Raw genomic sequence first — 14,576 nt, 5'->3', positions numbered from 1 at the left:
TTGGGCTGAAGAAACACAACACAAACACAACAAAAACACAACTGCAAATGCATCCAACAACTTTGTAGCCACAAGCTTGATGTAGCCATTACGTGCTAGGAATATGGGAACAAATACTAAACTTTTGACTACTTATTCACATTACGATACACATAGTGTTTTCATTTCTCAAAGGTAAAACAGATACGACAATACCCTTAAATAAAAGGTGCCATTCTATACTGTCGCCTCATATGAAATAGTTGATCTCAAATCCAAAATGCTGCAGTAGAGAGCAAAATGTACACATTTTATCACTGTCCAAATAAATACAGAGTGATGTGCGGTTGTTTACATTTAACTAAATGCATGTCATGTTCATGTGTAATTAAGTGCTGGTCCATTTGTTTGACTTCTCGATCAAATCCCCAGTGACTAACATTGTGGGAGATTTTAACGTCCCACGCATGTAAAGTGGAGGTAACTTTCTGTATGCATATAGCATCAACTCGTTGATCAGCCGCACCAAACGCAAGTGTCCCACATCTACTTGATCACAGTGTCAAGTCACAATAGCTAAAAAAAAACACAGCCAGCAGCGAGGGACCCAGAGCTGACCCCAGTAAAGACCCAGAACTGGCGTGGCCCCATGTTGGCGCAATATCCCTAGAACCTCTGGCATCTGAGACTTAAATCTGGACTGGTTTCTAGCACTATGGACAGTTGTCAAGGAGCAGCAGAAGAGGGGATTTCTACCCAGGGAGCTCTATTGTTTTTCTATTGCAGAGCGGGAAGAAGAGATTATACAGAGCACTAAACAGCTAATGGAGAGCTCAAGGATAGGGGGGCTGTAGAGCACAACATGGAGAGAAACCAAGGCTTCGGACCAGTGTACACCTGGTATTCAAATGTGATTAGACGTTGTCCACATTCAGTAAAATGTTATGTTAATGGACAGAAGCAGAATAGACAGACGCACCTAAAACGTATTGTCCCCCTCAGCCGGTGGACAGGTAGATGGATGCCTTGTGTAGTAGATGAAACGGTCAAAATTATTGCAGTGGGAAATCATCACTCACAAGATGGACAGTAGAGGCATGATGTGACATCATGGTGGGACACATTTGAATACAGGGTGTGGATGAAAACTAAGTCCTTAAGGAGATTGGTTTAACAATTTGTGATAGGCTTATAAAAGTTATTTTAAATGTCCGGTGTAGACGGGGGTCTGTCTGACTGAAAAGGGGGATGATGCTATGACTGGCAGAATAAATCAAGCCTCTGCATGCTGAGATGTTCTTTGTCTACGCCAAAGGGGATTTGAAATGTTTACAACATAATCATGTACATAGCAGAGCTGTATTGAAGGATTTCTTAAGTAAACCCCTTGAACAATAGTCCAGAGCGCTCAGAATTCAAACCTGACCAGCATAGTTTGGTTGGAGGAACGACACTTTTCAACAACTTTACATTTCAGTTATTTAGCAGACGCTATCATGCCTTACTCAGGGGCACATTGACAGATTCTCACCTAGTTAACTCGGGGATTTGAAATAGCGACCTTTCAGTTACTGGCCCAACGCTCTTAAACCTCTAGGATACCTGCCGCCACTAAGGTTTGAGGTGGAATCCTGACCTATCAGACCTTACGTTAAAAGCTCTGAATCCGATTTTCTGTAACGGAGACTCCTGGGGGTCGAGAAACAGGTGGTGAGTTTAATAATACAATGACCAAGGCACGATACACACGAAGCGTTGTGTCTGAACATTAACCACATAGTCAATACTACCTGGGGAATGAACCTAAGGGAGTGACAGATATAGGGGAGGTAATCAGTGAAGTAATAGAGTCCAGGTGAGTCTCATAATGAGGCGCAGGTGCGCGTAATGGTGGTTGTCAGAGACAGTGATTAGTAAACCGGAGACGTTGAGCACCGGAGACCGGGAGCGGGAGTAGACGTGACATTTGCGTTATTTTGAACAGAAAGACTTCCAGACAAAGTTATGAAGGGATTACAGTTAGTGGCTAACTTGCATAATGATGAATGTGTGGTTCATATGCCCAGTTACATCGCAAGGCAATGCGGATCCTTTAAAAATCTCAAATCATATACATTTCTGAGTGTACTGTAGTACACTGCTCATCCAAACTGTAAAAAAAATCAATCAATCAAATGTATTTCTAAAGCCCTTTTTACATCAGCAGGTGTCACAAAGTGCTTATACAGAAACCCTGCCTAAAACCACAAACAGCCAGCAATGCAGATGTCAAGGTACGGTGGCTGGGAAGAACTCCCTAGAAAGGCAGGAACCTAAGAAGAAACCTAGAGCGGAACTAGGGTCAGAGGCAGATAATCCCAATGGAGAGGCAGAGACAGCAAGTGTAGTTCATCACTTTCACCTCATGTTCACAATAAAAACTTCTCAAAACGTTTTTTTTTCAGAGAGAAGCCATTTTGGGGATGTGTACTAGTTACTTTAATCAATCAGTTTAAAGGTTGAAACTGAGAAAAGGTGTGGCTCTACACCTCATTGTGAACACCGTCACTGTCCGGTAGGGCTCCTTACCCAGTATGAGCTCTGCAGTGCCAGCCTTGCCATGCCGATGTGGTGCTTGGCCAATACCAGGCCCTGCTTGCCATAACCGTCTCTCACTGTAGACACAATCCCACCCACCACCTGGAACTGACCTGAAAATAAGGAAATGATTGGTTGATGAGAGTCGTGATCCTCCCCACTCCCTGACAGTGTGAGATTCTCTTCCTTGTTGCCCCAGAAAGGGCTAAGACCAGTCACACGGCTATGGCATTAAGGGCAATTCTATATCTACTGTACTGTATCTAAAAATAAAAAAGTGTTTTCTACAATATGGGAAAATAAAGCTCTTGTAACCATGCCATATAGTTTATACTATACAGCCATGATGTACATGTTTACATTCTCATAGGGCAGCTGATATCTTATTTCCGGGGTCTATTGGAAACTAAGAGAATGATTTATTCCAACTGAAGTGCAGTACTGTTTCTCTGGTTGATATAAGTAGACTGTATGTACACGCTCATTCCCTCAAACCACGGTCAACTCCATAGAACACTAAAACGCAGAATTAGTGACGATTGGGGAAATGCATTCAATAATACCAGCAATTCAGACATAATGCCTGCATAAATTGAATACTTGATTATCTACCATAGGTACTGAAGGGCTTAAATTCACTAAGAGAAGGTTTACCACTGTGGTCAGATGTTGAGGTATTAATCATGGTAACTATGATGGGAGTTAGGTTGTGATTTTGGGGTTTATTGAGGAAGTGTACGGAATCGGAATGGGACATAGCTTCATAATAACACAAGGACGGATGGTACACCCAGTGACTTTTGGGTGCAACATAGGTACAGCATACATTTAACTGCCAAAATAAAACTATTTTCCACATCTAGCTAGTCTTTTTTTCTACATAGCTACCTAGTCCGTCATAGTTGGCAGACATGGTTAGTTACCAGGGTTTATCAGGTGGCTACAGGTGATTGACATTGATAGCAGGCTAACTATAATACACACATCGAATGTCTCATACCAGGGGTTCCTAAACTTTTTGGCCCTCAACCCCATTTTGATATCTGAAAATTCTCTCAAACCCAAACATGAAAAAAAAATGTAATTAACTGCCAATGTTGACTTTTTTTATTTGGGGATATGGCAGTCAATTGAAAAACATTCTAACAGTATTTCTGATTGTCTTCTCAACTCACCATCACATTATTTTAATGAGGGACAGTCAACTGGAAATTAGTCTGATCTCACCACCATGCTTGATGCATGTCGCGCCGGAGATTCTCAAAGGCAGCGAGCCTCATCTCTGCGGTCACATCTAACCTGGATCAATATTTGGTGTTAAAGCAGACGAGAGCACTGAACCAAGCTTCACATAGATATGAGCTGGCGAAGGATACCATGAGTATTATGGTGCTTTCAAGACAACTGGGAACTCTGAAAAATGCAAGGTCAAATCATGACGTGACCTACAGAAAAGAGGCAAGAGTTCCCGAATTGGACTTCCAAGTTGGACGCCCGTTCAAAACATTTTTTTCCCACTCGGAGCTCGTTTTTTGCCAAGTTCCCAGTTGTCTTGAACGCACTGAAGTCGGAAGTCAGAGATTTCCGAGTTCCCAGTTCCGAGTTGTTTTGAACGCTGCAGTAATACTCAGAGGGAGACCGCAGGGTATTCCCTTTGAGTCAGAAACCACAACTCCTCCATAGCGACCTGTGAATGCATTGTCTGCAGCATTTCTGTCACGACAGCTCGATCAGCTGTTCGATTTCACTTACGGCATGTCAACTGAGTCAGAAATGTGGAAATTCTCCCGTGACCCCTAGTTTGGAAACCTCTCTCTTATGCTGTCTGCTATATTAGGAAAAACCTATCATGACACATTCATTCAAATGCATTGCTAGTTTTAACTGTCAACCAGAAATGACAATGATAGCAAGCTACTAGCAAAAATATCATTACCTTTTCCAATCGGCATTACTATTGTAATGTGAAATCTCAGATGTTAAACAAGTTTCAATAGCCAATGAGAGCTCGCCAGAGCAGAAGCCAATGAAATGATGACGTTTTTCGCATCAAATCAAACTTTATTTGACACATGCGCCGAATACAACATGAATGCTTACTACAAGCATTTAACCAACAGTGCAGTTAAAGAAAGAGTATAAAAAATATTTAGCAAATAACCGAATGAACGCGCATGTACTCAATTCTTCATTGCTGCGACTTGCTTGCTAGATGAGATTTATGCTCTTCACTCCGTTGTCAGTTTAGCCTACATTTCTCTGATCTTAGTAGCAGAAAGCATTTTTTATTTGTGTCATTTAAGGCAGATTTCACCGTTACCGAGTCAATGTGCGGGGGTACAGATTAGTCGAGGTCATTTGTACATGTAGGTAGTGGTGAAGTGACAATGCATAAATAATAAACAGCGAGTAGCAGCAGTGTAAATAAAAACAAATGGAGGATGTCAATGTAAATAATCCGGTAGTCAGAATATTTATACTCTTGTTATTCAAACCAAAATGTTGGCTATACTTTTCAACTCTGTATGGCAAGCGTGAATGTCTGAATGAAAACGTTTATGAGGCTGCTTTGAGCCACAGCTCGTTGAAGATAATCAAATCACATCATTGTTTCGCGACACAGCGTGGTATCGACAATCCTCACGATCAAGTGAAGAATCTTGTAGTGTGTGACACCCAGTCTGTGCCACATCGTTTTGTGTGCTCACCACTAAATTGGCAAGACAAAAAAAAGACAGTGAGAGGCTCAGCAATGTTAGGATTTTGAAAGTCATGTAGTGTACACACACTTACACTTTTTTGCCTTCCCCAGTTTGGAGCAACGTTGCATAAAGGTTCTGTAGTATTATGGCACGATAGAGACAACTAGTGGCAAAAATACAGAACATACATTATTTTCTTTTTTTTATACAAAAAGAACACAAGTTGTTTGAGATCTGCGTTCTTCACATGAAACTGGCATATTTACACACATCAAAGGACGACACATGTTAGGACAGTGCATTCGGAGAGTATTCAGACCCCTTCCCCTTTTCCACATTTTGTTACATTACAGCCTTATTCTGAAATGTATTAAATTATCTTTTCCCCTCATAAATCTACACACAATACCCCAGAATGACAATGCAAAATCAAGTTTTTGCAAATGTATTTACAATTAAAAACAGAAATACCTTATTTACATAAGTATTCAGACCCTTTGCTATTAGACTCGAAATTGAGCTCAGGTGCATCCTGTTTCCATTGATCATCCTTGAGATATTTCTACAACTTGATTGGTGTCCACCTGTAGTAAATTCAACTGATTGGACATGATTTGGGAAGGCACACACCTGTCTATATAAGGTCCCACAGTTGACAGTGCATGTTAGAGCAAAAACCAAGCTATGGGGTCGAAGGAATTGTCTGTAGAGTTCCGAGACAGGATCGTGTCGAGGCACAGATCGGGCGAAAGGTACCAAAAAATGTCTGCAGTGTTGAAGGTCCCCAAGAACACAGTGGCCTCCCATCATTCTTACATGGAATAAGTTTGGAACCACCAAGACTCTTCCTAGAGCTGACTGTCCAGCCAAACTTAGTAATCGGGGGAGAAGGACCTTGGTCAGGGGGGAGGTAAACAAGAACCTGATGGTCACTCTGACAGAGTTCCTCTTTGGAGATGGGAGAACCTTCCAGAAGAACCACCATCTCTACAGCACTCCACCAATCAGGCCTTTGTGTTTGTGGCCAGACAGAAGCCATTCCTCAGTAAAAGGCACATGACAGCCTGCTTGGAGTTTGCCAAAAGGCACCTACAGGACTCTCAGACAATGAGAAACAAGATTCTCTGGTCTGATGAAACCAAGATTGAACTCTTTGGCCTGAATGCTAAGGGTCACATCTGGAGGAACCCTGTCACCATCCCGACAGTGAAACATGTTGGTGGCAGCATCATGCTGTGGGGATGTTTTTCTGTGGCTGGGACTGGAAGACTAGTCAGGATTGAGGGGAAGATGAAGAGAGCAATGTACAAAGCGATCCTTCATGAAAATCTGCTCCAGAGCACTCAGAACCTCATACTGGGGCGAAGATTCACCTCCCAACAGGACAATAACCCTAAGCACACAGCCAAGGCAACGCAGGAGTGGCTTCGTGACAACTCTCTGAATGTCCTTGAGTGGCCAAGCCAGAGCCCAGACTTGAACCCATTCGAACATCTCTGGAGAGACCTGAAAATAGCTGTGCAGAAACGCTCCCAATCCAGCTTGAGAGGAGCTGCAGAGATGAATGGGAGAAATTCTTCAAATACAGGTGTGCCATACCCAGGAAGACTAAAGGCTGTAATCGCTGCCAAAGGTTCTTCAACAAAGTACTAGGTAAAGGGTCTGAATACTTATGTAAATGTGATATTTCAGTTTTTGCTTTTTGTGTGTGTGTAAAAAGTCAAGGGTTCTGAATAATTTCTGAAGGCACTGTACAAATAGCACAAGTCTCTACCACACACACACTTCCACACAACCTGCAGAAAGAAGGGAAGGTTTCTAATTACCCTACACACACACACACACACACACACACACACACAACCTGCAGAAAAAAGGGAAGGTTTCTAATTACCCTACACACACACACACACTAGCTATATCATTTAAATACAATGTGAGCTGTTATAACGACGTCCTTGTACTTACCTTTACAATTTGTTTGCAATTATTTTTGCTGAACTACAAGCTGGAAGGTCACTGAACTAACTAGATGCAGAGACAGATTCTCACCCCAAATATGTTTTACCCTTATGCTGCTTAACCCACTGTATTCGCCATTGAGCTTTTGGTGAATGATTGGACTTGTACAGCTTGCCACAACCAGCTCAAGATGCACACAAGAACGTGTCAATTTTGTTTTGTTTTTAAATTACTCAAGTCTGACCCCGTGTGGACAATATAAATTGCAAGCAAACTCCGACCGCTGTCCATGGTGCTGAATATCCAAACGATAGAGGAAGAAACAGAAAGGAAAAAAACACAGGAAAGGAGATTAGCAATAATTCGATGGAATATGTTTACCGCAAACTAGAACTGCCTAAACATACGCAATGAGGCAACCACATGGGACTATGGGAAATTGGGGATAAAATACAAGGCCTTTGCATTTGATTGTCGTGAAAAAATAAAATTGAAAATGCAGGCAAAAACAGCTATTATTATGTACTAAATGTATTATATGTATTATGTACTAAACAGCTAGTATTATGTACTAAATGTTCAGGATATACAGTACATAATCACTTTAAAGAGGTATACATTTCTACCAATAGTAATGGGTCAAAGGTACAGCATTGGGATTTGAATCCAACATGCAGCTGTCAATGGCGCACCAGATTGGGCATTTGCATCAGTGCAAGGTTTGTATCTGTTATTTTTCCGGAGGAATAAAACAGAAGGTAGCTCAAAGCAGGTCAAATAAAAGTAAAAAGAGGGAATTAAATCAAGTGTAAATCAGTTTGAGGCGAGCCTCTTAAATTTCCCTTCTGAAAGAGGCAGATGCACACTTGCTCAAGTACTTAATACTCCTGGCCTTGCACAATGACTTGCCACAACCTTTTTTGTTGTTTGAATATCAAGGTAGTAAAATAATATACCTTAATGATACAGGTTATCATAGTCCTGATCTAAATAGCCAAACCAATTTGAGTCATTTGTTTTGTACGTGAAATGAATGATGTCATTTAACTCTGCTACACAGCATGAAAGATGTCCAATCAAAAACACACATGTTGACCAATGTGTAAAATAATAATCCAATTGTCTAGCTAATCCTCTAAGGAAACCAATGTCCCATTCCTCATGTCTCTATTATAATCCGTTCAAAAGTAATTGGCGTTTTTACCCTTGTATGATGGCCAGAAGGGTGACTAAATCAATGGAAGCCAGAGAAAAAAAAGGTGGTAAACCAATCAGGAAAATTGCCTCGTGTCAGCTAGGCTAGGTACTGTGCAAGAATTAAGTCTACTGTCTGCCTACCGTCTCACTTTCCCGTTGAACTCGTCATCTTTCTTCTCAAATCTGCAGGACATAAAACAATATAGAGTTAAGATGGACATCGATTTTGAGACATGACATGTATTATTTTCATATTTTAGTATTCGCTGTTCATATTCATTCTAAATCCCTGTTATTTATTTATTGTCCAATAAGATCCATTGGTTTGAAGAACACACTCACACAGTGAATAGTGCTCTAGATATGAGGGACAAGTGTCTACTGAAAGAGTAAAGGGGTTGACCACTAGTTTTGGGTTCTGGTTTGGCCTCTAATGCAACCAGGGCCTCGTTTCCCAGTTGCGATGTAACTTAAGTATTACAATAATTGTAACAGATGCATAGAGATCGTGTTCGCTCAGTCGTAAGACCATGTGTCGATACTGGTATGATCACTAGAATCGAAAGAAAAGCAGCATTGCTCTTGGATCAGCTTCCTCCATTCTAATTTGACCTTAACATTATAATTACTCCACGATACCGATGACGGATCAGCTCTTAGAGAGATATTACCACCTTGGCTGCAAATAGGCTATTGAGGGCGAGTTGGCTTATTATGCTTAATCAATAATAATGCACTAAATCACAGATTGGGCGCATAATTGTGCACATGTTGTCACACATCATGTAACACATTGAGGGGAAAATTACAGACAGTAGCCTAGTCGCGAAATAGAAGTCAATTGATTGAATATGACATTTATTTCAATATGATTGAAATAGTGCCTTCAGACTTTTTACACATTTTGTTGTGTTAGCCAATTTAGATGTTTTTCACTGGCCTACAAACAATACCCCACATTGTCAAATGGGAATTATGCTTTTCGAAATGTTTACAAATGAATAAAAAATGAAAATCTGAAATGTCTTGAATCAATAAGTATTCAACCCCTTTGTCATGGCAAACCTAAATAAGTTCAGGAGTAAAAATGTACTTAACAAGTCACATAATAAGTTGCATATAATAGTGATAATATAATTTAACATGACTTTTGAATGACTACCTCATCTCTGTACCCCACACGTACAATTATCTGTAAGGTCCCTCAGTCGAGCAGTGAATGTCAAACACAGATCTAATCTGAAAGACCAGGGAAGTTTTCCAATGCCTCACGAAGAATGGCAGCTGTTGGTAGATGGGTAAAAGAAGGAAACCTGTACAGAATAAAAAATATTCCAAGACATGAATCCGGTTTGCCTTACGGCACTACAGTAAAACTGCAAAACATGTGACAAATAAATTTTATCTTTATCTCCTGAGTACAAAGCATTATGTTTTCGGGCAAATCCAACACATCACTGAGTACCACTCTTCATATTTTCAAGCACAGTGGTGGCTGCATCATGACATGGGTAAGCTTGTCATTGGCAAGAACTAGGGAGTTTTTTTAATAATAAAAAAATGGAATAGAGCTAAGTACAGGCAAAATCCTAGAGGAAAACCTGGTTCAGTCTGCTTTCTCAAGGACAATAACCTAAAACACAAGGCCAAATATACACTGGTGTTGCTTACCAAGATGACATTGAATGATCCTGAGTGGCCTAGTTACCGTTTTGATTTAAATCGGCTTGAAAATCTATGGCAAGACTTGAAAATGGCTGTCTAGCAATGATCAACAACCAACTTGACAGAGCTTAAATACTTTTAAAAAGAATAATGTGCAAATATTGTACAATCCAGGTGTGCAAAGCTCTTATAGACTTACCCAGAAAGACTCACAGCTGTAATTGTTGTTAAAGTTGATTGAAACGCTTTAGTTTTCATTTTTTTACAAATGTTAGAATGTTTCTTCCACTTTCACAGAGTATTTTGTGTAGATCGTTGACAAAAACTGACTATTAAATCCATTTTAATCCCACTTTGTAACACAACATCATTTAGAAAAAGTCAAGTGGTGTGAATACTTCCTGAAGGCACTTTAGGCACATGTACACTCTTAGAAAAAAGGGTTCCAAAAGGGTTCTTCGGCTGTCCCCATAGGATAACCCTTTTTGGTTCTAGGTAGAACCCTTTTGGGTTCCATGTAGAAATCCTACAAGGACCCCAAAAGGGTTACACACAGAACCAAAAAGGTTCTACCTGGAACCAAAATAGTTGTTTGAAGTGTTCTCCTATGGGGACAGCTGAAGAAACACCTTTTTTCCTAAGAGTATGGGAAGAGTATGGGCCCTGGGAAATGAAGCCCAGGTCTTTTCTTCTGTGTCTCCGACACTAGGGTTGTTTCATGTCAGTTCAGCAAGCCATGACACCCACAGACATTCTGAAATCATTTCTGTAGTTAAAAACAGAAGATTAGCGTTCCTGAAACATTTTGTGGAAATACAATATGATCTGGTCAGAGGAAAGCCCATAAAATTGTCAGAGACTCCAGTCACCCAAGTCATGGGCTGTTTTCTCCGCTACCGCACGGCAGGCGGTACATGAGGAATCCAAAGAAGTGGTCAAAAGCCACACAGAGTGGCCTTTTATTGTCCCCAGCATAAGGTGCACCTGTGTAATGATCATGCTGTTTAATCAGCTTCTTGATATGCCACCACACCTGTCAGGTGGATGGATTATCTTGGCAAAGGAAAAATGTTTACTACCAAAGATGTAAACAAATTTGTGAGAAATATGTTTTTTTTGTGCATTTGGAAAAATTCTGGGATCTTTTATTTCAGCTCATGAAACATGGGGCCAACTCTTTACATGTTGTGTTTATATTTTTGTTCAGTATAGTATGGCACTTTGGCTCTGAGTATTGTTTCTTCTAATGTATTCTCAGGGAATGTGGTGATGTTTTTACCCCCCCCATCCCACAATATGATATATTGGTTTCTTTACCCTGTATGCAGTCTATGGGCAAGGTATGACAGCAACCCATGCTTTGGTTTTGTTTACCTGACCACTGTTTCAAATGCTAACTTTTTTAGCCTTTGTGGCACAAATCCAATTAATGTCAATGCTACTTATATTAGCATTTTCACAATTCACATTCAATCATCAAGTAAGATAATTGAGTTACACAATCCATTTTTAGACACTTTAGGATGATTTGAAGTGTGAAAATGCTTATATAGGTACAATTGACTTGCATTGGATTTGTGCAACGCATGTAAAACAGTGGCCAACTTAACCAAAGCATGGGCTGCTGTCATACCATGTCAATATACTGCTTACAGGGTAAGGAAACTAATTATGTTTGCAATTTGGGTGAACTTTACCTTTACCATTTAGGAGGGGGGAGGGGGGAGGGGGAATCTAAACAATAAAACACATAATAGCAGGACCAGCACCATCTAGTGGTTGAACACCACCATCTAGTGGCCAGAACCTGGTAATATCAGGATGTAGGATGGGACATAAACTGAACAAATTCAATGAATAATTTCTCTGAACAGGTCGATTAAAAACATCACCTAATTCATTGAGAATACATTACATAGGATAAAGAAACAATACTCAGGGCTGCAGCTCCATACTAATTGCCAGACACAGAGAACTGATACTATATACTAGTTGTTTGGGTGGGATTGGCGTGAGGTGTGGGAGGTCCGTGAGTAGCTTTTGAACATTCCTTTGGAATCCTCATGTCTAACTCATTGTTAGAAAAAAAGTTTGTTCCAAATATGATGTTATGTACTATAGTTATTGAATATGATATGATTCCTATGAATTAAAATTGCCATTTTGGATGAAATCAATTCGCTTCATTTCTGAGATCAAATTATATTTCAACACAATAATGTTTCAGTAATGTATCTGTTACTAACGGCAGAAACGATATCAGAACAATCTGAGATGGTGGGTGTCTAAATACTCTTTCTTGTGCTTTTTGAGTGACCCACTAGGGACTTTCTCCCTTCTGCCCCTGGCCCCTGACAGCATGAGGCAACACCACAGGGGCTTAACACACACAATAATCCTCACCACACGCAACAGAGGCAGGGAGTGTTGTGAAAATAATAATGGGAGAGGAAACCAGACATATTGCCACTGGTTACTTGGAGGAGTTAAATCTGTGAGGGGGGGAGCAGATGTTCCATACAATAGGCTTTAAGCCTTTGTCAGTCTCTTGCTGGAATTGAACAATGGCCTCCACAAAGCTGTGCCTTTCCAGCGAACATCGAAGACATCTTAGAGAACATCCAGATTTAGAATCACAATATGAGCACCAAGTTGTTGTGCTTGAAATGCAAACTTGTACTGTATTTAGAGGTTTAAAAAATACTTCTAAAGTTGAACTTCCACTTTAACATTTCAGAATTGATTTGCCATAGCAAAAAAAATGTATCAACATTTACAAAAAAAAGTCAATAATGAACATTTCCTGTTGCTGCAGGATTATTCTCGTGCTGAGAGAAACTGGTCAAATTACGTGGTTTCATAACAACAAAAGTCATATTCATATGATTGAGAGAACAATATGGATTTCATTAACGCGTTGTGGTCATTTTGGTTTATAATAGGCTACTAACTATATAGTAAGCAACGTCTGTGTTTGTATTTATGAAGGATCCCCATAAGCAGCAGCTACTCTTCCTGGAGTCCAGTAACAATAAGGCAGCTCTTTTTAAAGTATTACGACATTACATTTCATAACACTTTTCACAACACACTATGTGTACATTTAAGGACCAGCTGTGCTGCCCTGTTCTAGGCCAATTGTCATTTTACCGAGGTCCCTCTTTGTGGCACCTGACCACACGACTGAGCAGTAGTCCAGGTGCGACAAAGGAGCATGTAGGTCCTGCCTTGTTGATAGTTGTTAAAAAGGCAGAGCAGCGCTTTATTATGGACAGACTTCCCCACATCGTGTTGTATCAATATGTTTTGACCATGACAGTTTACAATCCAGGGTTACTCCAAGCCGTTTAGTCACTTCACCTTGCCCAATCTCCACATGAACTCAAAGACTCCTATACTCTCTCTATAGGCTGCACCAGAATGCAATCGATTCCATTAATAATATATTTGTGAGTAAATGCTGGCGGTGGTGATGATTACAGAGGCACAGTTCAATGGATAGGTTAATCAAATCGAACACATCGTAAGTAGAGGAAATTATGATAGCCTAAAAGCTGTTAGATTTTTCCCTGCATGACGTGGAATTCTAGTCCCGGGGCGCACTGAAATCTGTGCCGGTCCCTCCCAATATCAAAACATCAGCCAGCACGTCAAAGCACCGCTCCACCTAGTAGGACTGCCACTCCTCTCTGTCTCTCTCGCAGTCAGCGTCAGTTCCCCGCTAACCTCGCATTGAGAAGGTGTTGTCGAACAGATATCGCAAGAAAGTAAGGGATATCAAGTGAAGGAGAGAGAGACAGGTCGTCTTGTCTTGGTTCTCCCGTCATGAAGATGCTTGGAGTGCCATTTGCCCTGGTTTGGGTGGTTTTCGGGCTGTCCTGCATTCTCGCTGGAAAAGGTAAGGGAGTTGCTTACAGATTGTGATTCTGCATGCTGAGGCATTGGCGGACGCGAGCGTAGACTTCACAACGATTTTCAGATGTTTCTTTCCTGTTTGAACTCACGCTGTGCAATGTATTTTTAGAAAATAAGAGTCATGTATGAAATGAATCATTCAACAAAAGCGTTCCCGCAGACTGCAAAACATGAATCTTGTCGAGTCCCTTGGAAGTTGCACTCTATTGACCTCAGAAGCTTGGCAAACATCATATAATCTAAACTATCAATTTATAGTCAATACTTGGCTGGTGCGTGCTTCAAATAAGGCAGCGATGCCATGGATAGAATAGGGACCTCATTGACCGTTCACACACCACTGTCCAGCTCTGTGGCGTTTGTAGACTAGGCTATAGTATTAGACATGAAAGGGGTATGGTAGATATGCTATCTGTAATAATGCTTCGTCCTATTCTCGCCTTCAAAGTAAACAAATTACTGCAGAGTCATGTTTAAAAAGGGCGTCGGGGGTGCACAGCGAGTCTTAATTGAGTCTCAAGGGTGAGACAATGGGGTTGGGCTGGAAAATGTATCTGTAAGTAAACATTGTTATTTTTC

The 14,576-nt window shown here is 40.7% G+C and overlaps 1 protein-coding gene across 1 annotated transcript in view; it reads left to right on the top strand.

The window, feature by feature from the left end:
- The first annotated feature begins 13,717 nt into the window (after window positions 1-13,717).
- Window positions 13,718-14,576, top strand: part of LOC112260328 (calsyntenin-2) — a 283,471-nt gene continuing 282,612 nt past the window's right edge. Inside the window, exon 1 of the mRNA XM_024435349.2 lies at window positions 13,718-13,980. Within this exon, the coding sequence (XP_024291117.1) occupies window positions 13,908-13,980 (73 nt within the window). The 5' untranslated portion in view covers window positions 13,718-13,907. The remainder of the gene's footprint in view (window positions 13,981-14,576) is intronic.

Source organism: Oncorhynchus tshawytscha, linkage group LG10 (assembly GCF_018296145.1).
Source record: "Oncorhynchus tshawytscha isolate Ot180627B linkage group LG10, Otsh_v2.0, whole genome shotgun sequence".
Classification (NCBI taxonomy): Eukaryota; Metazoa; Chordata; class Actinopteri; order Salmoniformes; family Salmonidae; genus Oncorhynchus; species Oncorhynchus tshawytscha.
This window is presented reverse-complemented; position numbering and strand designations above follow the sequence as displayed.